Source organism: Camelus dromedarius, chromosome 7, assembly GCF_036321535.1.
Source record: "Camelus dromedarius isolate mCamDro1 chromosome 7, mCamDro1.pat, whole genome shotgun sequence".
Taxonomy (NCBI): Eukaryota; Metazoa; Chordata; class Mammalia; order Artiodactyla; family Camelidae; genus Camelus; species Camelus dromedarius.
This window is the reverse complement of record NC_087442.1, coordinates 73,313,713-73,337,755: the sequence shown is the minus strand read 5'-3', so window position 1 is coordinate 73,337,755 and position 24,043 is coordinate 73,313,713. Positions and strand designations below refer to the sequence as shown.

The 24,043-nt window shown below is 34.6% G+C and overlaps 1 protein-coding gene across 4 annotated transcripts in view; it reads right to left on the bottom strand.

The window, feature by feature from the left end:
* MAGI2 (membrane associated guanylate kinase, WW and PDZ domain containing 2) overlaps nt 1-24,043 on the bottom strand; it is a 1,119,445-nt gene that overhangs the window by 503,645 nt on the left and 591,757 nt on the right. For all 4 annotated transcript variants that reach the window (XM_031454751.2, XM_031454752.2, XM_031454755.2 and 1 more), the window contains exon 3: nt 9,600-9,719. In XM_031454751.2, the coding sequence (XP_031310611.2) occupies nt 9,600-9,719 (120 nt within the window). The remainder of the gene's footprint in view (nt 1-9,599; nt 9,720-24,043) is intronic.

Genomic DNA, 24,043 nt, shown 5'->3' with positions numbered 1-24,043 from the left:
AGTGCAAAGGCAGGACCAAGAGCAAGAAGGTAAAATAATATAATGTTGCAAGAAACTTCCCAGTGTAAAATACCTTTAACTTCTGGTTAATATGCTTTGCTTCTGAGATAAATATTTATAATACTCTCTGAATGTGAACTTTTCATGAAAATAAACCAGGATAATAATGTATTATTTTCTCCCCAGTTAGGCTTTGAGAAAGTTGCCTGCAGCTGCCACTCCTTAAGATTCTTGGGGGATAGGTGAGTGTCTTGAAAAGTGAAAAAAATCTACAAACTAGTATGTTAAGATAAAAGAAAGTGAATAAACTTGTACATGTGCATTTTATTAATACATTAATTTTTAATAATTTGGTAATGCACCAATAGTTTTATAGATCCATTTTAAATCTAACATATTAAAAAAATGACAAACATTATTGGGGCCAAAGAACATGTAGTTTCCAACTTCATTATAATCCAGTTGTTTTTCTTAAGTATACTTATATATGCTTAGAACATTTGGGGCATATAGGACCATCAAATCTGTTTGCATTTAAAGAATGTACTCATAAATTAATTATCAATAATTTAATCAAGCATTAACTTAAATATAAATTTGAAGGCATATTATAAGTTGCTTCTGGGCAGAAGATAGTTAAAATATTTTATACCAAGATATGCAACCATTTGCTTGGCATTTTCAGGGAGTGTGGTATTCTATTTAGGTGAATATTCTAGTCTTTCCCTTAAGAAGTTCAAACTTTAAATTTTAATCAACTTTGAAGGATATATTTCTCAAATATTACCTTTCTGCACATAACGTAACCTTTTCTGCATAGCTCAGGGTCATTATTAGGAAAATCAATAGCTGTGTTGGGCTGCAATACTCTGCTGTCGTTTGGGAGACTGCTGAGTGCTCCCTCTGTAATAAATGACCCTAGGTCACTCTGCTTTTAAAATTTCTCCTGTACACTTTTTGTACTTTTCCCCTGTCCTCAATCACTGTCAGTTGTCAGTGTGCCTGCCTCCAGATGTCTCCATCTTCTCCTTTCCCTTCCTTACATAAACCACTGCATGCATCTTCTTCTAAGTTGCTGCCACATTTTACCATAGATGAGATTCTTACTAAATTGAGAGAGGATAAGAGAGGAAGGACAGAAGTAGCTAACGTTACAAAATCTGCAAATATTATTTGAAAATGAATATTCCTGGACATACATGAAGGAAGAAATGATAAGAAATGACCTTGTTGCAATGGGTTATACTTCACTCCAAGTATAATAATACTTGCTTCATCTCCAGGAAAACCAGATGGCTGCATCATAAGATTTTTCTCTGAAAGTTTTATGGAGACAATTTACTCTCACCCTCAGAGAGGGGGAGCAGAAGTCGGAAGTATCTAATCCTTCTGGGAATGATCACAAGAGACCTGACCTAGAGAAACCTTTCTGTTCTTGGGCTACTCCAGAGGGAACAGGTCCTTCTGGGAAATAGCACCCACCAATATCAGATCACAGTGCTACAGGACAGGTTCCTCTAGCCAAATGCACACCCCCTGCTGTATCCTCAGGTATGGCATGAAGGTAGGGGAGAAAAAGAAAGAAAACTCATTGGAAAAATTTAAACCAAGACGGGTTTTATTTACCCATCATCATTAGGTTCCTCTCAGGCTGAGCTTCCTATATATTGTTTAAAACTTTTTTGATTATTGACTTGACTATGACAACATAAAGATGTTGTGTTAGGTATCTGAGTTACCACTAGTATTCAAATTTAAAATAAAAACTTTTCAGATTTATCATTTTTACTCATTAAATGCTTAGTGAAAGGAATCAAACTTTCACATATTATAAAAAAATTTAAAGCCACCCTAATGTAGAAAGAGAGAGAAAAGAGAGAGAGAGAGAGAGAGAGAAGAGAGAGAGAGAGAGAGAAAGGTGAAGTGGGAGTAGAAATCTTACTAGCAGTGTATAATTAATGATGGAATAAAATTTTATTTTCATTTCCTTTTCATTAAACTCCTAAGAATAAAAGAATAATAAACAAACTCATGATCCCTTATAGTTTTTTAAAAACTAGCCAGAAAATGTTACTGAAATGTCTAATAAATTCCAAGTACCATATGTCCATGTTAATTAGAATGCCTTTACATTTCTTTATTGAGAGAATGTGCATACTAGTTCCTTTGTTTTAAAATAACTTTGTTAATTTGCATGTTTTTCAATTTATCTCAGGACCTTTCTACCTCTCCTATAGGTTTGGTCTTACTACTTCTGTTCTCCAACTCTCCACTGACTTTCTCTACGTCTTTGAGATCAAGAAAGTCTTTGTAAAATTTCTGGAAAAGAAAGAAAGTGTGACCAAAGACAGGTTATAGGACAGGGTAAGTACCATTAATTTAAGGAGTATTTAGGTGGTACAAAAATAGAACTTGAAAGTGTTATGTCTGGGGGAGTGGGGTTAGTGGGAGATAGGATTAGTTCACCAAGTTTACTAGGCTTAGAGTTTGAGTAATCTGACACAGTGCGTTACTGTAGTGAATTACTGTAGTGAAAACCAGGCTGAGGAATGGGCATAGGAAGATAAGAACTATATTCTGGAGAAAGTATTATGGTTTGCAGGATACTGAGAGAGAAATGGGTAAGGGAACTCAGAACAGGGACGCATGAGAACAAAACATTTACACTTATGATACAAGGTTAATCTAGGACATTCTGAAGCCAAATTGATGCTGCAGCTCCAAACTACTGACTTAGAGCATTCTGAATTAGGATGTGGATGTGTTCCAGGGTCTCATGTGTATATGAACAACTAGGTAGGGATTAAGAGGTTCCCGCCATTAGGTTTGACGAAGGAACCTAGGCATTCATTCAACTTATATTCACTGAGTGCTTCTTAGGTGCCAGAGACCATTGTAAGCTCAAGAATTAGCAGTGATCCAAACAGATTATCTGACCTCTTGAAGTTTACACTTGACTGGGTGGATACTGAAAATAATCAAATAAATAAATGGACACAGAATATGTTTCCAGTTATAGTTAGTACAATAAATTAAATAAAATCAGAGAAAAGGAATGAAGAATGTCAGCAGGTGTTACTTTGGATAAGGTTGCTAGGTCAGAGTTTCCTGAAGACTCTTAGATGAGTATCTTGAAATAAGAAAAAGGAACATGTAGTCATTTGGAAGACAAGTAGTGTAGGAAAAAGAAATGACAAATTCAAGATCCCAGGTGGATGAGAACATGCTTGCTGTCTGAGGAACAGAAAGGAGGCTAGCATAGCTAATATAAATAGGCTGAAGATAGTATAAGTAAAACTTCCCATTCTGTTCTAACTGATGACTAGTATCAATGTGTGCTTTTATTAGTTTCTAAAAATTCATATATTTAGAGCCTTTAAGAATTAACTCTTACAGAAATAGTCCCATGTAGACAAGATATGTTGACCACTTGGTCCTAATTTTATCTGGTTGTTGCATACATACATATACAGCCTACAATAGATCTAACAGATCATATTAGGAGGGACTGAGTGTTTTGGCATATTAAATTTTAACCTCATGTTATGAACAATATTCCACAATTGCCAGAGTTTCCAGGTCTTCAATAAGAAAGATCTTTCATATGGTATGAATCTTCTACAACAGGATTGTTTTTAAACATAGGGACAGCAGCAGGATATTTTTGAGAACTATTACTTCAGTCACAGTTTGTCTAATTTTCAGTCAAAGCACCCAACATATCTGTCTACTTGCAGCATCATCAACAGAAGCCTCAGAGTTTTTGTTCATTGCTTTTGTTCACAGTCTGAGTGAAAACTGAAGTTTATAAAAACAATTCATAAAACCATCTACATCTATTGTAACTTTGTTGGAGACTGAATTCAATGTTCTGGGAAAAGGTATTTAGCAATAAAAATTAGGTCACAGCTTTCCTATTTTTGATGATTTCTATTCCCCTCCAAGAGAAATAACAAAGCTGTGGTTGATCAGATTCTAGACTTCACTGTCTCAGATCAGGAGTATGGAAAATATAAGGAAAGAATGTCTCAGGAAGTTTTATTTTTCAGATTTGAAATTCACATACAAAAATGACTTTTGTAGAGGAGGATGTTAGGTTATAGTTTTCAAATGATTAATGTGTGAAACAAGTATCTGAAAAAAGTTTGACAGGAAGGGGACAGTAGGGCATCACTTAGAATAGCTGAGGTCTTCTCCTTTAGGAAGGTCTACATGTCTAAGACTAAGGGAGAGAGCCACTGATCATCACTATGTTGATGTTATTTCAGAGAAACATGAGCTCTCACGTAGAAGACTGTTGTAATTAACTTGATCAAGAATTGATCCTAGGTTTGACACAACATTGTAAAATGATTATAAATCAATAAAAAATGTTAGAAAAAAAAGAATTGATCCTAGAGAATAAGTAAATTTACTGTCTTTGATAGTCATGGAATTGTAAGATCCAGTAAATATCTCTCAATATATATTCTAAGCTGCAGAAATATATAATAAACAGTACGAAATATTTATTATCAAGTTATTATCTATTTCTTGTCTACTCAGAAAAACAATAGAGAGGGTTTGAAAATATCCACCCAATCAGCAAAGGTGAATAGATTCTGCTTGTGGAAGTAGTGGAAAGAAATATAAGTACAATTTTTAAAGTCATGAATTTTTTTCTTCCCACTAAATGAGGAGCATGATATTTATATCATGTGAAGTCTGTTTGTTTCAGATAAAAAGTTATTAGGAATGTGTACAGGAATTAGAAAATCATTGTGATCAAAGATATATGCTTGAGGGAAACTAAGTGAATCCTGAATATCACAGTTTTGAAACACTCAGCTTTATCTACTATTATTACAGGTTGTAAGGGAGTTGAAGAAGTCAGTCTTACGCCCATGAATATTGTCTTTAATGACATACTCCAACAAAGGGTGGTCCTGTTCTTTTCACCTGCACTGAACAAATACGTATAGAACTAACAGTAAACTGGTTAATATTGTACCTTAGGTAATAGCAAACAAGTCATTTCACTCTCCTTGACTTCAATTTTTAAGTCCTAATTTATATGGTAATATTAAATTAGTTAATTAATCACTTGGCTTGTACTTTCTAGTCTCTTTTGGGAGAAAAGAGTCCTTAGAAATATGCATTTGAATTACATATTTTGGAAGAGGCTGGATTATAAAAGTCCCAAACCAAAAGGGAATTCTGTCACACTTCAATGCACAATAACACTTCCAGTCTTAGTGCCTTACACAGGAGCAAAGCAGCATGCAAAACTCATACTGTCAATAGCTCTGAACACAAAGTGAATCACTTACAAAAAAACTCTGGCATTATAAGATCTCAAAGGGGTGTAAAACTTCACCAAATGTGTTTTTCTTCTACTGTTCAAATAAACATTTAGTGAGCTTTATGTATAAATGTTTAGTGTTCCTAAAATGAACACCCAAGTGCATGGCTTAGAATCTTCCACAATAGGAAAACTGCCAAAAGAAAGAAAAAGAAGCAAATATCAAAAGAAAAAAAAAATCTTAAAGTCTGTATATGCAGTAACAGCTGGACCCCTTTAACAGCAAGTCCTAAGAATCTACTGCTGTTATAGAGGTTATTACTCGCATAGTAGAAAATTTATCTTAGAATAGAATATAAGGGAAAAAGAAAAAATTGGAATTTTATCTCATTTTGGTCTCCTGGAATGACCACAATCTTAGCATCAATTTAAGCACTGATCTGCCCTTCAGGAAATATTATTTACATTTTAGTGTAACAATAATCTGTGAGTAGAAACTTGGACTGACAGAAAATGGTTTTTCTAAAGACTATTTACAGAGCCAATAATGATTTTTCTTTGCATTGAAAGTATCTCTTTGTCACCAATGCTATCTTGATTGGAAAAAGAGATTCAAAATTTCAGTAATAAATGCACCATGGTCATTTTTTTTTTAAAAAAGCAGATGTTGACTTTAGTCAGTAAAATTAAATGAATTTATGCAAAATTTGTTTATCTTCTCTTATCATAGGAGAGATTGGCTTATTTTCTTAGAAAATTATTTGTCTTAAATAGTTAAATTTTTAGAGGTTTTTATGTACTACCTCAGGAAGAACAGCACTAATTTATGTACAGATATGAAAATACTTCAATTTCAAAATCTTTATAATAATTTTTTTTAAAGAAACTAGGTGTGTTGTTTGCAGTTGGCTCAAGTCCATATACATTAGGATCCATGATTAGGAGGAATAGCATTAAGGTGAAGTTGAGTGCCATATCTGAATTGTATTCTATTAGATGCCCTAATAATTTGCTCATTTTAATTTGGTATTTACATTATTTAATTTTTAATATAATTGAGCTCATGTCAATTTAAAGAAAACATTCAAAGCTAAGATCAGTGATTTCTTCAATAGATAGAAAAATAGCTTTGTATCAATTTAAAAGCAGAACAGCAAAATACAATAGCAAAGGTCACAACAGAACTGCTGCTCTGAAACTTGACCATAGATGATCTCAGGAAATGAATTAAATGAAATCAGAGTCCAGGCACAGCTCAGGGGACGTGGGTTTAGTTGATGACTACATTCAGAACATAGGTTGAGGTAGACAACTAGTGTGAATGGTCAGTGAAAATATGAATGCAACATTCCAGACAACTGGAAGAAGTAGGTCAGGCAGGAGCCACTGATTAAGAGTCCTGGGTTATTCAGCACTCTGGACAGTTCCAAAGGACAAGGCTTCCTTCCAGGTACTTAAATACAGTACTTAACCTTTAGCTTATCAAATCTACTTATTTAATTGTACATCTTTGTGTCTCATCTACACCTGCATGTGACTTTTAACCTCAAAGGAATTATCGGCATCTATCCAGAGAGCTCTGTGGTCTGTTTTTCACATGAAGACTATACATTCAGTTCTGACATGAAGGTTCATGGTGTTTTTCCTGTTACTTGAGGTTACTTAAAGCCAAGTCCTCTGGGCCATTTACATGCAAGACCATTCAGCAGCTGTTATACAGCAAACAGAAATGAGGTGCTCATACTGGGTAGGGGGTTGGAGATGCAGAAAAAGCCTTTAAGAATCTGCTCAAAGTCTGCCTAGGTCCATGTGGCCTAACTGTAGGTGGTAACTCAAGCACACTGAGGCCTTCCATGCAGCCTCTGGTGATAACAGAATTGTTCTTCTGGAGCAAGGACTTTGAGCCAATTTTAAGAGGCAGAATTGCAATTCAAGACAGTCTATCTCATTTCCAATCAAAGGACAAATTCCATTTTAGCTACATCTATTCACCAAGATTAAAAGCACAATTACTGACAATGAGGAAAAAGTGTATACATACAAGAAATGTTTGAAAGAGTATATTTTTCCTCATAACTACTTTTCAGGTATGTGTCTCCTGTTCTGAAGGCAGGTGCTGAAGAACAGTTTTCTCAATGATGAGCAGCTTAACTAGACATTTTATAGAGGATTTCTTTGATCTTTGCTAATAAATAATACATGGGTTCCCCATATCTGACAAGAAATTTACCAAGTTGGGAAATATTTACAGGCAAGCAGAAGCAGGGGCTATCTCCCTAACTCCAGTTGCATTAGCAGCCTTGCTGTTCTGATTTTTAGGTTGGAGTCAGTCATAAGGACTCCACATAGTTAACTAGTCCATGACCTTAATGTTGAGAGGAACTCAATTTTTTTTAATTTATTTAGTGACTTCACAGATACCAGAGATGGGTTTTCTAGTCTGGCTAAAAGCTCTAAAGAGTACTGAGGTGACACAAGAATGTTCTAGCAATGAAGAGGAAGAAGAGCAATGACTCAAACACTGCATAAGGGAAAATAAATAACATAGAGAAATGGCGATTTTATTAAAGAAACTTTATGATAGACTGATATCATGAAATTCTTACAAATATAAAAGCTCTCAGGTCTTTCTTTGTCTAGTTGAGTAGCACATGATTGTTACTCTGTATATTCTGAAAGCACCAACAGTAGAAAAGGCATTCATCTACGTTTCCTTGATGAATAACACATTAATAACACAAATAACTCAGGAAGCCCTGAGTCTAAAGCTTGTGATCAATCCTGAAGGAATAGCAGTGATTTTATTAGAGTGACAATTCTACTCGTTCCTCAACTATAATTGTAGGAAAATCTGAAGATCCTAAGATTCAAGAATGCTCCTTAGGTGTCCTGCTGAGATGGTTACGTAACCTAAGAAAAGAGTTTCTTACTTATCCAAGTGCGCAATGTGTACCTGTAATCAATAGTGTTGATTCCCAGAGTCATACATGTAAATCAGCCTTATTATTCAATGAACAGCTCTAAGTGTGCTGGGGTGATTAACAAGTTGGCACTAAACTTATAAAAATGCCTAGAGCCATAACTTAGTCATATGTCTTGGCTTAAACTGCCATTGAATTGTAAAGTAGAAGAAGAGATTTTTCCAACAACTTAAAAATACTGAGTTTTTAAATAACTATAGTATGCTGGACATCTACAAGTATATGAAGGAGGAAGTGAAGGTCCAAACTGCAAACAAACCTAGTTCAGTTGGTGGTGATCACAGACCTCTGATATTTAATGCACTAAGGAGCAATGCATATATTATGAGTTTTGTCTTTAATATCACTCAGTATTAATTGCAGTCGAGTAAAACTTGATTCATCTTTGGACTTAATATGTATAAATATAGTTTACACATATAATGACTGTGAAGTAGGAATAAAAGTATTATTTTCTATTGTTTGTAGTTATGTTGTTTTAAAATTTCATTATATATACACAGATACATAATTTTACTAGACAAAAACTACATGCATGTAGATATTACTTAAACATAAATGAAATCATGTTATGTGTGTTTTTCAATGCTATCATTCTCCTTTTATACAAAAACTACATGCATGTAGATGTTACTTAAACATATAAATGGAATCATGTTGTTATTAATTTGTATTTTTCAATGCTATCATTCTCCTTTTACACAGAAGACTATTGAAGTTCAGAGCTACTAACTGAATTACTTAATATTTATACTGAGTAAGTAGTAAAGTCAGGTTTGGAATTGAGGCAGGTTCTAGCTTATGTTACAGGGCTCTTTCCACTGAAACATACTTCCCACATTCAAGGTTTTAGTTTCCTCTGTTCATACTTTTTGCAGGTATACAAGGAGACACGGTAGAGCTTTGGAGTTGATCCGTGGATCAATGTTTTCCTACACCATCATTTTGCATAAGAGGCAAATGAAGACAAGTGAGGTGAAGTAACTGCAGAAAACCACACAGAGGTAAGGATAGGACTGGAAGTCAAGCCCTGTGCTCTTTTGATGCTACTAGAGATGAAGATAATCAATCTGGAAGATCACAGCTTAGCCTCAGGAGGCAATCACAAGGACACTTCAGTGGATATATACATAAATATTTCTCTTGGCATCTTAAAAATCATATTAACACAGATGTATTTTTACTTTTCTTTAGGAAATACACTTCTAAAGTGACCTTACTGAAGCTCTCAAACCAAAACAATAGCACATTGGTAACCCAGTGTCCTAATGCATTTCAACTGAAGGAGAGAAAAGCGATGCAATGAGAAATAAATTCAGCAGTAGAGCTGTACTTACCTTCATAAGTCCCACTTTCTAGAAGAGCACCACTTTTCTCCAATTCCATAAAATCTTCAACAGTGATGAAAATATAGTCCACTCCAGGGACCTCACCCTCCTTATGTGGCCTTGTGGTGCCTGAATAAGGAAAATTAAAAACAAAAGAAAAGACTGATTTGTTGCTGAACTTTAGAAATGCCACCATACTTCTGAATATTCAGTAACACTTGTTTGTACATCCTAAGAGTTGGCAGCTTGCATTTGTACTTCTGTTTGTTTGGAAACAGAAAATAGCAGGGGGTAAAGATTAAAGTAAATATACAAAGCATTTTTCTTCATCAAGCTTATAAAGAGTTCATTGCCATGGAATGTGGCTGCATGGATTTTTCAGTGAAAAATGCAGACCATTATGCTCTTTTTGAAGAGGTGGCTTGATTATTGGGCCAGGAGTCTGCTAGCTCAGGAATTTACATATCTCACTTCCATGAATGGACCTCTATTGTTCTGCAGACTGCTTTGCTGTGACATAAAATACAATGGAAAATAGAAATGTTAGCAAAATGTCTGTTTATCTTCATATTTTCATGACTGCTCCTTAGGGGGTGGTGGGCTGATGCCATTTGTTAATTTTGCCCCAACTAATAGCTTACATTGGATTTAAAGGATCAGAAAACCTTCAATTATTACTTAAAATTAAATAAGTAAATAATAATTAGAATTGAGTAATAATTATAATTGAATTAGTGTTATAATGATAGTAATATAATTTCCTTCTTTCCTTCTTGTCTTCCTCCTTCCCTTCCTCCCTTTCTTCCTTCTTTCCTTCATTATTGCCTTTAATTCTGACTGAATTGGGAGGTGACACACTCGGAGAGGTTACTGCATGGGTCCACCCACTCTTGTTTCCTGCATCACCTATAAAGTGAACAGTTTCTGTGGCCAGAGTGACAGGAATAGTAGCCTATGGCTCAATACAGCTCCACTGGAGAACTCAGCCTCCCAGATCTGTCTTCCAATTTATGAGATGGGAACCAAAACAGAGACATATTGAAGGCTGTAAGTTTGCTTTCTGGAACACTTATTTCCCTGAACATATCATAAGTGTCTTCTTTTTTTTTTTTTTTTCCCTATGCCACCTACATAAGACATTTTGCATGGTCAGATTGGAATTTCCATAATGCATACATGCAAATAGTATGCAGAAGTATACAGAAAGCAAATATGTAAGCAAAGTAATAGTACATTGGTGGGTTTCTTCATATGCAAAATATCCTCCATATTCTCTATATACTAAATAAAGAGTATTTCAAACCCTTAAATTTTATTTCCCATCTCCAAAATCTTTATCAACTAGGTCATGAAATAGCCAGTCAGTTCCCGTTTCAGTCTACTAGGATCAAATCCGGACTACAACTGAGAGGCACAAACTAATAACAGAATACAATGTGCTAGGAAGATTGATTTTGGTAAAAATGATTAATTTCCATTGAAAACTTTTTTTTAAGATTTGAAGGCATTATTTTCTAAAATTAAAATTTATAATCCTTCTTTGCGGGTTGCAAAAGAATTTTTTTCAATAATTATGTTTAATGTCTTTCCCCTGAATTTGTTACTTTATTTTGTTTAATTGAGCCATATTTTACAATATTCCCTACTGCTTTCATTTATAAAATATAAACCTCCTACACCTTGTATGCATAATGTTGTCAAATTAATGTTTCTATGAGAACTGTAACTTTCAATATCCTGACTTTTATGTGCTTAACCCTTGTGAATTAAAAGCACATTAACATGGTTTTTGGCAATCAATTTGTTTTTCTGTTTATTTGGAACACACTCTAATCATTAAGAAAAATCACATAACAAAGTTTCAATTTTCCTTCCTAATTTATCTGCATATTTCAGAAGCTACATGCTTTGATTAATTAACTGCTTGCAGTGAAGTAATGCACTCATAAGACTACAGCTTGAGGGCAATTTCCAGGGCTGCTGAGTTGACTGGAGTGACTTGCCTGCACAAAATTCTAGTGAACACTTTTGGGGTTGTGCTCTTGAAAGGACCATAAATACTCTGGCTCACTGGTTGGTTTTCCATCTCCATTTGCACCTCAGGCCAATGTGATTCAGTTCTTGCCTCAGGGATGCAGACACCCTGTGGCTGCATCAGTGTTACCTGTTGCTGTTGATCTGCTTCATGCTGGCTGCCTATTTGGGGCTCACCTACCTCACTGCTGCTTGAAGAAGTTCTACCCTACAGTCTAAAGTGCTGCAATCCTCATCTATGACATTGATCTCCCATCCTATTCTCTCATTTTCTTCGTTTTTCTAATTATAACCTCCAACCTCTTGATCTCTCCTAATTTCCCTGATGTTCCCGAAACTTGGCTCCTTTTGCCTTTCTAGTTACTAAGAGGCTGGGAATCTAAAATGTCTTCTTTCCTTTAGTTCATCTTCACAATTTCCCAACTCTTAATAAGCCTCCAACTTCACTATTGGCTATTCCATTCAAAGACTGCAGTTACTACAGAAAACCACGAACTTTCACTGACGAAGTACCCTATAAATTCAGGTTGTCTAATGTTAGTTTGATTCTGCTGATGCTTGGGAATCTTTTCAATTCTTGTCCTCTTCCCTCTCAGACAGCATCCCACGATTTTCTATACTTAAGTGCTTTTACTTTCAGCAGAAGACATTAGCTTATTCTCTTTTGGTAATATAAGAGATAATCTGAAATGAAATTCCTTAGAGTTTCCTAATTTCTACCTCCTTCATCTGCATTCTCTTGGTCCTTAATTGTAAACATTCATCCATCCATCTTGCTAACACTAATCCCTTCTTTTCTGTCTTTTTTCAAAGTCCAGTTTTTATTTTTTATCAAAGTTACATATACAAATATTTTACAGATTCTACACTGCTACCAGGTTTTTTATTCTACAACTGTACAAGTTTTTTTTAAGTAGACTGTCATCACCCCTCCGCAACATACACACCTTCCATTTTACCCAGAAGCAAATACTTTTAACTCTTTTAGATGATTCTTTTGCCTCACCTCTATTTCTTTAAGTTATTTATGATGATTCTTTTTTCTTTTAGTCACTGTTGAGTTCTTGGTAAAGACAATAAAGATTTAGCTCTTTCTTACCCAGACTTCGACACATTTCATCCTCCTTCTTTCCTCCTCTCATTTTCTCAGTAGAATAAACTTGTGTTAGATTCCTATTTAAAGCTTACAAAAATAATACTATGTAAATCTATTTCCAGGAGAACCATGCACTGTACTGATTAATTTTCCTTACTTGTATAATTTTTCGTTTACTCTAGATTCATTGTTTTAATTTCCAAATTTCCATGCATTAATCAATAATTCCATTAATTAGCTCTCTTCTTGTTGAATAAATCACCTCTGAAAATAGACAAATACATCTGATATTTCATCAAGTTGACCCTATTGAAAAAAAATCTCTCCTGGAGCCTTCTGACCTGCTCCAATTCAGGCTGTGTTGGCCTACCACACAGCTGCCATTCTGGAATCACCTTTTGGATCACCCTGGGGATTCATTTTGCCTCTTTTCTGTGTTGTATGCCCTCTTTCTTAGATCCCATATTTCTTTTTGTAGACCATTCTCTAATTTGGGCAGAGCACAATGGTCAGAAGTTTTCTGTCAAAAGTTGCATGGGAGCTACATTTTTAGACTTTGTATATCAGAAAATGTCTTTATTCAAACCTCACAGGTAGCAAATTTGACTCAGCATTTCAGGAAAATATCATAATGAAACATATTTCCACCTGTTCCTCTGTTAATGTCACCACCATTTTTTCCTGTCATGCATGCTCTGAAACTTTCCCTCATATTTGAGGCCTCCCTCACTCTTTTATTCCATCTCCAAATAGTTGGCAAATTCTATGCCCTCATCCCTCTCTTCTGCACTATCTCTGCTCCAAATACTGCCCTCCTGGATGAGGCATGGCTATGTCACTGGTGTGCCAGCCTCCCGCTCTTAGTTTATCATCCAACTGGCCCTGGTAAAGCACAATACTGATCACATATCCTCTCCAAAGAGCTTATCTACTCAATCTCTAGTCAAGAGACTTGGTTGGAAAAAAGTAAGGAGAGAAAACTATTGAGAATTAAAAATAATCAGAAAAGGCTCATATTCTATTACCGACAATAAAGGCAACTCCCATGGTAAGCCAGGTTGTAGAGTCTCTTTAGAGGGACTTGCCTTGGTTGAACATGTGAGGGGACATAATATAAGAATTTTCTGCCCTACCATGTGTCAATCTCCTTTCTTTTTAGCATGAATTTTCCAACATTTGAAATACTCTTTGGTTTAGACAAAACAGAAACTACTTTTAAAATCTATGCTACAGTAGATTAGAGTGTGAACCATGGAATCAAACTGCCTGAGCTTGTTGAAGCTCTGCCATTTGCTTTCAGTATTACCTTGAGCAAGATCCTTCAGCTCTATAAACTCTAGTTTTCCTATCTGTAAAATGGGAATAATATTAGTAGCATCTTTAAAGGGTTCATTTGAAGAACAAATTAGATAATCCATATAAGGCACTTAAAACAACACCTGGAACACATTAGGCACTCAAGAAAGATTATTGTGCTAAGTAATCTTGTCTGAAAGAACAGAGATGACATCATGGGTAGCTTTCTCCCCCATGAATTCTTGGCACAAATATTAATTGAGCACTTATTATGTGCCAAGCACTACCCAAGATACTTGGTATATATCTTTGAAGAACACAGACTAGGATCCTTTCCTTCATGGAACTTACACTCTAACAAGAAGAGACAGAGAATAAATAACAACAAATTTTTTTAAGTTATATAGTATGCAATAAAGGGTTAAATTCTATTAAATGACCACGAATCAAAGCATTAGCACTTATAGACTATTTAGTGGGTCAATTACAGAGATTTTTAACCATAGCTTAGACAATACAGAGCAAAAGTTTTAAGAGAGATACTGTAAAGGACCTGAAGGGCAACAGAGATCTACATGTCATGTGCGCTGCAGGCTTCATGGGGTGAATGACAGCTTCGCCAGAGAACTTTGGAGTCAACAGAGCCTGGTAACATTTTGGAAAGTATCACAAAATTCCTAAAGAAAACTTTATTTATTTCACATACTGCTTGGTCTAGCTTAGGTCAAGTGACTCACATATCAGTGTCCAATATGGGTATTTTTGAACTTTCAGGGTTATTTTCATAGGTTTGATAAATATGACAGTGCATAGTGGGTTCTGATGACAGGTGTATGTGCACACACACCTACGCATATATCACCCCCTCGTTTTTGAAAGAAGAAGGCAGAAGCATGGTGTGGCAGAAAGTTTCTTAGAACTGAAATTCAGAACATCTGTATTCTATTTTTGTTTTAATATTTTAGATCTGTAGTGCTGGAATAAAACATCATTTAGTTGATCAACAGTTTTCTTATTATGCAGTGGAGTAAATATTGGATATAAAAGGTTATAAAAAATAAAAACATGAACACTATGGCAAAAATACTGTATTCTTCCTTAGTAATATTAATATACTATTAAGAATAATATAATTCTAACAAACATCATTGTTGATATCTTATTTTGGAATCTATTACAATCAAAGTTCCAAATGAATTAATTTCATGTAGGCTAACACTTTTAAGAGGAAAAAGTTCTTATGCCTGAAGACACAGATTGCTCCTTTTATTGTCTGGGTGTAAAGAAACGTAAGTTGAGATAGAAATCCATTTCCTTTGATTATACACTAAAAATGTGGGACCCAATGATTTAGTCATTATTTAGGAGGGTCCTTTGTCTTTTGTTAGACAGATAGTTAAGGCCAGTAGAGCCTATGGACTAGGTTGTAAGATTTTTTTTTTACCCTTTGCTGAATCATTTGAAAAGGGTGAAAGTGCTCATAAAATCTGATTAGTGGGTCATTTAATTTTACCTGCAGGCATAAGACCTTCAACAACAAGACTCACAAAGCAAGATTTTAGACCTATGTGTCCAGAAGAAAAGATACCAGACTGTGTTGAGTCAATTGGCACCAGAAGGAGAAAGCATTTGGCTGAAGAAAGAGAAAGCAATTGGTGATCTATGAACACTCCTTCGCAAAGAAATACAATTCTAAAAATAAGGCAAACAATGTGAAATGTAATGAAGTTTTGTATAGTGGCAATTTATAGCTAAAGCTAATTAATATCTAGACTGGAAAAATAGTTAAGTTGAATTTTTTGAAGCAGCTACTTATCTTATTTTTATGCTGAAATAATTATAGTGACTTTCCTATTGCAAAAGATTATGAATAGACAGACTCAATTGTGAAACAAGACTCAACAATAATAACAAGTCATCACCCAGCATTAGAAACAGGGTGGAAGTGAGGCAGAATTAAAGAGGAAATATAAATGATTCATCATATAGCTAAAATTGAAGCTCACCTTCTTTTATTGCTCTACTACATTTGGTTGGGACTTCCCTCTAAGTGGTGTTTAGAAATGTCCAAAATAATTTTTATTATCCAAATCATGGTTTATATATTTCATTCTTTATTACATCTTCCTGATCACTCCTCCAAAGAAAAAATAAATGGAATGGAAATGGAGAAAATGCTACTAAATTGAGTCTTTGTTTTATCTCCTATTGCTTCATTCCTTAAAAAAAAACAACTTATTTAATAATTGCTAAATTAAGTACTGCATGCATAACCTTTCCTTCATGAGGTAACAAAAGCATACAGTACTTGTGCTCAAAAGACATGTCTGCAGAGAATGAATTTGCTCCCAAATGTCTAGCTTATTATTGACACATAGTGAAAGCACATGAAAGCCACTTGTCATTTTGTTACCACAGCAACTGGGGGTGCCTACGTAACTTTTTTTTATTCTACTTTTTAAATGAAGGAACATTGCTTCTTTTCCTTAGGAAGGAAAGAGCATGATGTCGGTGGTAAATGTAATTCTAAAGCACATTTTCCTTCAGCCTTCTGATATTTCCTAGTTTTAGTAAAATCCTTAAAAAACAGTTATTGGCTTACAAGAATGTATTTCTACCTAGGTGATAGTCAGTGCAGTCATCTATTGTGATCTATTTAGATGTGCTGAAAGTTCTACAGTGCCTGTTGCATTGCAGGCAGATGGGTCACTGTGTAAGAATCTAAGAAAATGAATTATTTGCTTATGCTTGTTTCTGAATATATTTTCTCCTTATTCCTGGTGTTTTTCAACTGCAAGCTAGAGAAGGTAAATCTTGACAGCTTAGGGTGGCTTCCTCTGGATTTGACTTTAATTAACTCACTCTTAGATTCCTGAGGACACTTCTTTAGTATGTCAGTTACTTATTAGCAACTGTGAACACCATCACAGATTTGTTCGTATGCTTCCAATAAAAACATTCAGTGAATCCCTTGGCTGATGGCTCTGATCAATTTTTATATAATCAGCCTAGGCCTTGGGTTTTATTACACTCATTTTCAATCATATAAAATCCAGAAGTATGATTTTTATACAGACATAGAGCTAAAGCAAGCAAAGTAAATCATGAAGTTTGGGCCATTGACTCCTATGTGATAGAGAGATTATAAGCAATGTGAGCTTTACACATTTCATATCAGTGATGGGGTGGATTGGGTTAAGGACAGAAAGGAAAACAGACAATTCGAGTCAATTAATCACCTATTAGGTATAAGAATTATTTATTGCCTCTGTAAAACACTATGAGTGTCTTATAAAACACTGAAGATGTGACAAATCCATTTGCAAAGTACCAACAGTAACTTTGACTTATTTTCTTAAGTGTATTGCTCTAAACTTCAAGAATTATTTAAAAACTCTCCTCTAAAACAAGATACTGTCATTTATTGTTTAAAGCCGCATTGATATACACTAGTAATATTACATATCTTTCAGACACAGAGGAGTTTTGAAGAAGAAATCTCTGCTTGAATATCTTTGGACATAAAAGTTCAGACTAATGTCTCATATGGCGCCAATTACTGTTTTACATCTTAACGGTTTGGATTGAGATAGCATCGTTCCCAAGCAGGTGGTTCTTATATGTAGGATGCATCAGAATCACAGGGAAGACTTGTTAAACACAGACTGTTGACTATCACGTCCAGTTTCTGGTTCAGGTCTTGGGTGGGGCCTAAGAATATGCATTTCTAAAAAGTTCCCAGGTGATGTTGATACTTCTAGTCCATGGTAATAATTTGAGAGCCACTGCTCTAACCTCACTCATACCTCAGGAAACCCAAACTAAAGCAGTGTTAAATTTCATCGTTAATATAACCATAACAGCTCATAAAGCATGCGGTTCATGACTTGTCATTGGCCCTAGAGTAATCTATGGCTGTGTCCTGGGTTCAGAGCAAACAAGCGTTTCATGATTTGTTGGTGTATAAGTGAATAGACTCTTGAGAGATACTGGAAAACCAAAGCACTCTGTCATGCTTTTGTACCTTGCTTTTTCATAGTTTTCTTAGAATTCAATTGAATTTGGAAAATAAATGACAAATCTCCATGAATGTTTGCTTATAAATAACTTTCATTATTATCTGAAGTAATATAAACTATCTTGGTTCTACGTGTGCAACAATATGGTTTAAATTTTTAAATATAACCCAAAAGACATAAGAGGCTTGAATATTACTCACCAAGAGTGAAAAATAGTATGACAAGAAAAAAGAAGTATCTAATGCAGAAAATCTCTTGCATTAAAAAAAATGGTGAATGTAAAAATTAGAAGGCACACATGAAAAATTTGTGGATCTCCAACAACCAAAGAAAAAAATCTCATTATTTCCCTATGCCAAGGTATCTGATTCACTAAATGATAAATTACAGCTTATTTACAACTATATTAATCAGACTAAATCAGGGGATGGACAGTATATATGGAAAAGTACCCATAAGGCTCTCCATTGGAAAATTTATTTAGACAAACATATCCTTTACTCAATTCCATGATTTAATTTACAGAGCTATGCCCCTGGTATAAACACTAGAAAGATGAAAAGTAGAGGTGAGAAATGTCATCTTAAAGTCCAAGTTTATTTTATTGACTTTTGTCACTTGAACTTAAAACCCTTGGTAAGAAAGACAAAAAAATGTTTGGGGGTGATTATTTTTGAAGTTAACACATGCATATACATTTTCAATTTTAAGGCTTCAACACTAAATAATCATAATTAATTACTGACAGTATCAGGACATTGTTGACAGCCTACACACTGAGGAAAACCTGGGGCAAAGTGAATGATTTCATAACTGCATAGTATTTGAAAAATCACTACTTTGGTGACAAAGAATTAGTAAACTAAATCTTAATTGCTCCTTCATGCCAAAGTCCATCTCCTCTCCCCATCAGACAGCTGAAAAACATTAGCTGCACAAATTACTTCTGCCAGCAAAATCCTGCTTTTACCTCACTCACATTCACAGTCCAGTATAATCCACTACTCACTGATACAGACATGACTAGATAAAATGACTCACCCAAGGAAGATGAGGTTCCTGGATGGCTATGTTCTTGGCTTTTTGATCCATTCTCACAATACATAATAAACCTAACTCCAGGACAAAGGAACACTCTACCCTCTCCAATAAAATAGATAGTAAACCATAATTTTAAGATTCTTAAATCAACTATTAATTTCCTGAATTTTTTAAGAGAATAGAAGATGAGTGTCCCTTTTGTTACCAATTAATTCAGTTTTAAACTTTTGATTATAATTTTTTCAATATTTAGTTTATATATATTGTGTATCTGGTATTCTATAGGACTAATAAAAGAGATTTTGGTTCCCTAATTTATTATTACAAGATAATGTTTTAAGATTGCATACTGAGCTAAAAGAAAGGAAAGATCCCTGACTTTTTATAGAAACAATATATTTATAGTTTGAAACTTTTATACTCTCCTCATGTAAAATTAATCTAGGCCAGAACTAAACTGCACAGATACCACCAGCCCTCCGAGCAATGCAGAGACACTATACTCTGACCTTCATTGCATAGAAGGTTTAGTGGATCATAACTTTATCATTTTATCTCTATTAGAATCTTGCAAAGACATTAACTTTTAGTATCACCATATGTCTCTATGGCATTCTATAATCTGAAATGCCCAAGGTAGATCATAGAATGCAGAGTCTACAGAATACCAAAAAATTCCAGATGAAGGTAAGAAGACAGTTAACTGTTCAGGGATTTTAAAATATTGAAATGCTTCTCGATTATATGGTGCAAATCATGTATTTGAGTGATCAACTTTTATTATTGAGGTTCTCAAGTATATACATGTCAAATAATTGTAGAGGGAAGAAAAGAAGTGTGTGCCAGCCATTAAATGATGAGCTGTATGGCCTGGTTCCTCCTTAAGAAACTGAGGGAAAAAGGATAAAAGTGACTTGATCGAATCAAATAATCAGCATTCCAAGTGAAAAAGAAAACACAAGTAATTAATTTTTCTTTCAACCAGCAGACAATTTTATGCCTCTGAAGGTCAAATAAAATGGGGGGAGGCAGATTATTATTTCCACATTTTTAAGATGAAGTTTCTCAAAAAGCTAAACATAGAACTAACATATGACCCAGCAATTTAACTCCTGGGTATACATCTGAAAAAAAACAAAAACACTAATTCTAAAAGATACATGCACCTCCAAAGTTCATAGCAGGATTATTTACAATTGCCAAGGTATGGAAGCAACCTAAGCGTCAATCAACAAATGAATGGATAAAGATGTTTTATATATATATATATACATATATATATATATATATGTATATATATATATATATACACACACACACATATATATATATACATACATACATACACACAATGGGCTATTACTCAGCCATAAAAATGATGAAATAATGCCATTTGCAGCAACATGCATAGATCTACAGATATTTGTACTAAGAGAAGTAAATCAGACAGAGAAAGACACTGTATGATATCACTTATATGTGGAATCTAAAAAATACAACAAATTAATGAATAAAACAGAAAAAAAGCAGACTCACAGATACAGAGAACAAACTAGTGGCTACCAGTGGGAAGAGGGGAGGAGGAAGGGGCAATACAGAATTAGGATTAAAAAAAGGGTTATTATGGGATTATATAAAATCATCTATGTGAAACTTGAAAACTGTAAAGTACTATAGAATTTAAAGAATCTTTCATTCAATTAAAAAAAAACCGTAAACATCAGACATGCAGCTATCAGTATCACAGCCTAGATCTACGTGACCCTTTAGGTTTGAAGGGCAGCAGAACTCAGTTTGTATGCAATTATCATAATCCTCTGGACTCTGTGGTCTTCCTTCCAGGTCACTGTGCTCACTTCTTGATTGGACAGCAAATTAAAAGTGACACAGGTTAGAGGAAGGGTGTATAGTGAACTGTCAAATATTCACTTGTGACCTTTGTTGAAAATTTTTACATAAAAAATATCAGAATAAAAGCTCATGGTAACAAACATCTTTGGCTTTATAGACTCGCAAATCAGTGTTTCTCAGAGTTGCAATTATCATGAGAGATTAAGAGAAGTTTTACGAATTAAAAAATACAAAAAAAAATCTTCAGGGAATTTCAAAAGAATGCTAATTAAGGCACTTCTGGCACAAGATACTGAGTTAAGTAATGAATTACCAAAAACAAATATTAGATTCTTGGGAGAAAACACTTGTAATTTTAGATAAACCATTATCTCCTTTCGAGGGAAAAAGAAAACAAAGTTACCTGTTTAACTGAGACAAGGTACAAGAGAGATGAGAACACATCAATTCAGCAACTAACTCAGAAACATCCTAAAAGTAGCATGAGTGGCTGAAGAGCTAATACCTGAGGTAGGAATAGTCCTCTGGCTTTCAAACTCAAAGTATTAAGTACTGTCCCCTAGAATAAGGGCTAAAGAGTCTGGTATTTGAGGAAGCTTGAAAGGCAAAGGCTGGCCAGACTGAAATGCAGGGCATCAGTGAATCCATATCAAAATCAACAATGTTTGTAGGTTTAACATCCAACAACAAAGTTAAGTCGCTCTTTATCTTCCCAAACAGCTAAACTCCAAACTGTTCCTTTGGGATAGGGATTGGCAAGTTTTTTCTAAAAGGGTCAGAGAGTAATTACCTAGGCTTTGCTAGCTGTAACTCTCTGTGGTAGCCACTAAACTCTGTCATTGTAGTGCAAGCAGCCACAGATAATATATAAAGGAATGAGCATGGCTGTTTTCCAATAAAACTTTATACACATGGTGGTGGGCTGGATTTGACCTGCAAGCAGTAGTTTGCCCACACCTGCATTAGGTCTTTTGACCCTTTGTGTCTTGATGCTCGTCTCCTCGACCTTTGCTTGTAAACCTACAGGATGCAACTCAAATGGTGGCATTTCAGTGCACCACCTCAATCAAGAAAAAAAAAAAAAAAAAGACCACTTCTGATGGTGTGGCCAGTATTAAGTGTAACATTTCACACATATGTTTATTATCCTTTTAAAAAATTCTTCAAGCACAACTAACCAGGTAGATTTCTAATAAAGAGAAACAAAAAAGGGGACAAAAATCTCTGAGAAAGTAAAATAGATATTTGCCCCTCAAGAAGCAAGACTGTCCTTAAGCAATCTTTGAACTAATTTAAACACATAATTGCAAGGAGAAATACATGATCTATGACACTATGCCAGGAATACAAACACACCTGTAAGTAAAGCAGTGAACGAGCCCTAGGTATTGTGCTGAGGGCATTGCACCTTTATGTGGTAAATAATGATACCTTGCTGACCTTGTTGCCGTGGGATATAATTTCATTCCCAATGCTTCTGTAGCAGATGGGATTCAGCACACATTTAATACAGGGAAAAAGTATTGAGCCTCTAAGTGTTTCTGAATTTCACATATAAATTTTATCATTTAATGATTTTTATTTATCTGTCATACCCCATTCCTGCATGTCTACCATGGTATGAAGTTACATATTTGTAGGAGAAAGTGATAGTCGCATTCACATTTTACATCTGTTAAGAAATTGATTATTTTCTGATATATAGATTAGCAATTACATGATAAAGTTGTATCTGAAAAATATAAACAGGCATATAAGCTTTTTGTTTAGGGCCATATTTTGGTAAAACTAGCATAATATATGAAAATAAGACAAAGAAAAAAAGAATTACCTTAGGTTAGGCAATTCAAGATATTTGATTTTGCATTGCATTACAGTAAAATATTGAAAATAACTCAGCTAGAGGGCTTTCTCTTGCTGAAACTGTCTGCTAATTTTTAATATATTCAGTAACATATTTTTGGAAACTTCTTTTTTTAACAAATTTATCACTTATCCCAAGACATATGGAATGTTTGAGGATGAATGTTTACCTACTATAACAAAGAAAAAGACATGACTGATGAATAGCAAAGTGAGGAATTGTAGGGGAATTTTCTTTGTATAAATAGTAACATTAATAAATACTAATATTTATCGAGTTCTAACTTTGTATGAAGCATTGTACCATGCATTTTGCATGCATTAGCTCATTTACTTCTCTTAATAACATAAGGTGGGTAGCATTCTACCCATTTTACAGCTTGACCAAGTTGTCCAAATTACAGGACTGGTGAGTGGCAGAGTCGGGATTAAAATGAAGTCAATCTGCCTGTAGAGACCAGGCTTCTGAGTAACAGAATACTCTGCTCTCACCCATGAAATGCTCTGTACAGGTTTTGTTGTGGGAGATGGCTGGGAGCAGCGGGTAGGAATGGTGGGGAAGTGTGCTTGGTGAATGGGAGATGGGAAGCCACCATTCTGAGCACATTTAGATCAAGTATTCTACCAGAAGAGAATAATAAAACCAGGACTCAAATACCCTACAGAGACACAGGAAAAAGTAAGACATCCTCTAAACTGTTGCTGAGTTAGGGTAGGGGTATCCAGGAAGATAATTCAGAACTACCAAGAAAGCAGCTGAGGAGAACAAAGGAGGGGTATCTTTGGAAAGAAAACCCCAAACTTGTAAAATTGGAATGCTACAAACAAGTTTAAAGAGCTCTGAGCATAAGAAAAATTAGTAACTTCCTTAAAATGGAAAAATTGCAAAATACTAAGAATTGAATGAAGTTTTAGTTATTCAGAGCATATGTTCCTTTTACAGATCACATTATCGAAAGTAGAAGTTTCAAAAAATATTAATTTGGTTCCTACACTGGCTGCTAGAAAGACAAAAGTGAAAAAAAATTCCATCATGAAGAAAATTTCTTAGTTATTAAGATATAGACAATTAAAGCCACCCGTATAATAATTATTTCAAAATAGCATTTAAAATGGTAAATAGAAAATACATATTTTCAATAATTTTAAAAGATAAGAGATTGTTTAATGCTAAAAACAATAATACTAGATTATGAGGTTTATAACGTGCAGTGATTTAAAATGTATGATTACAGGAGAACAAAGGCTGTGGG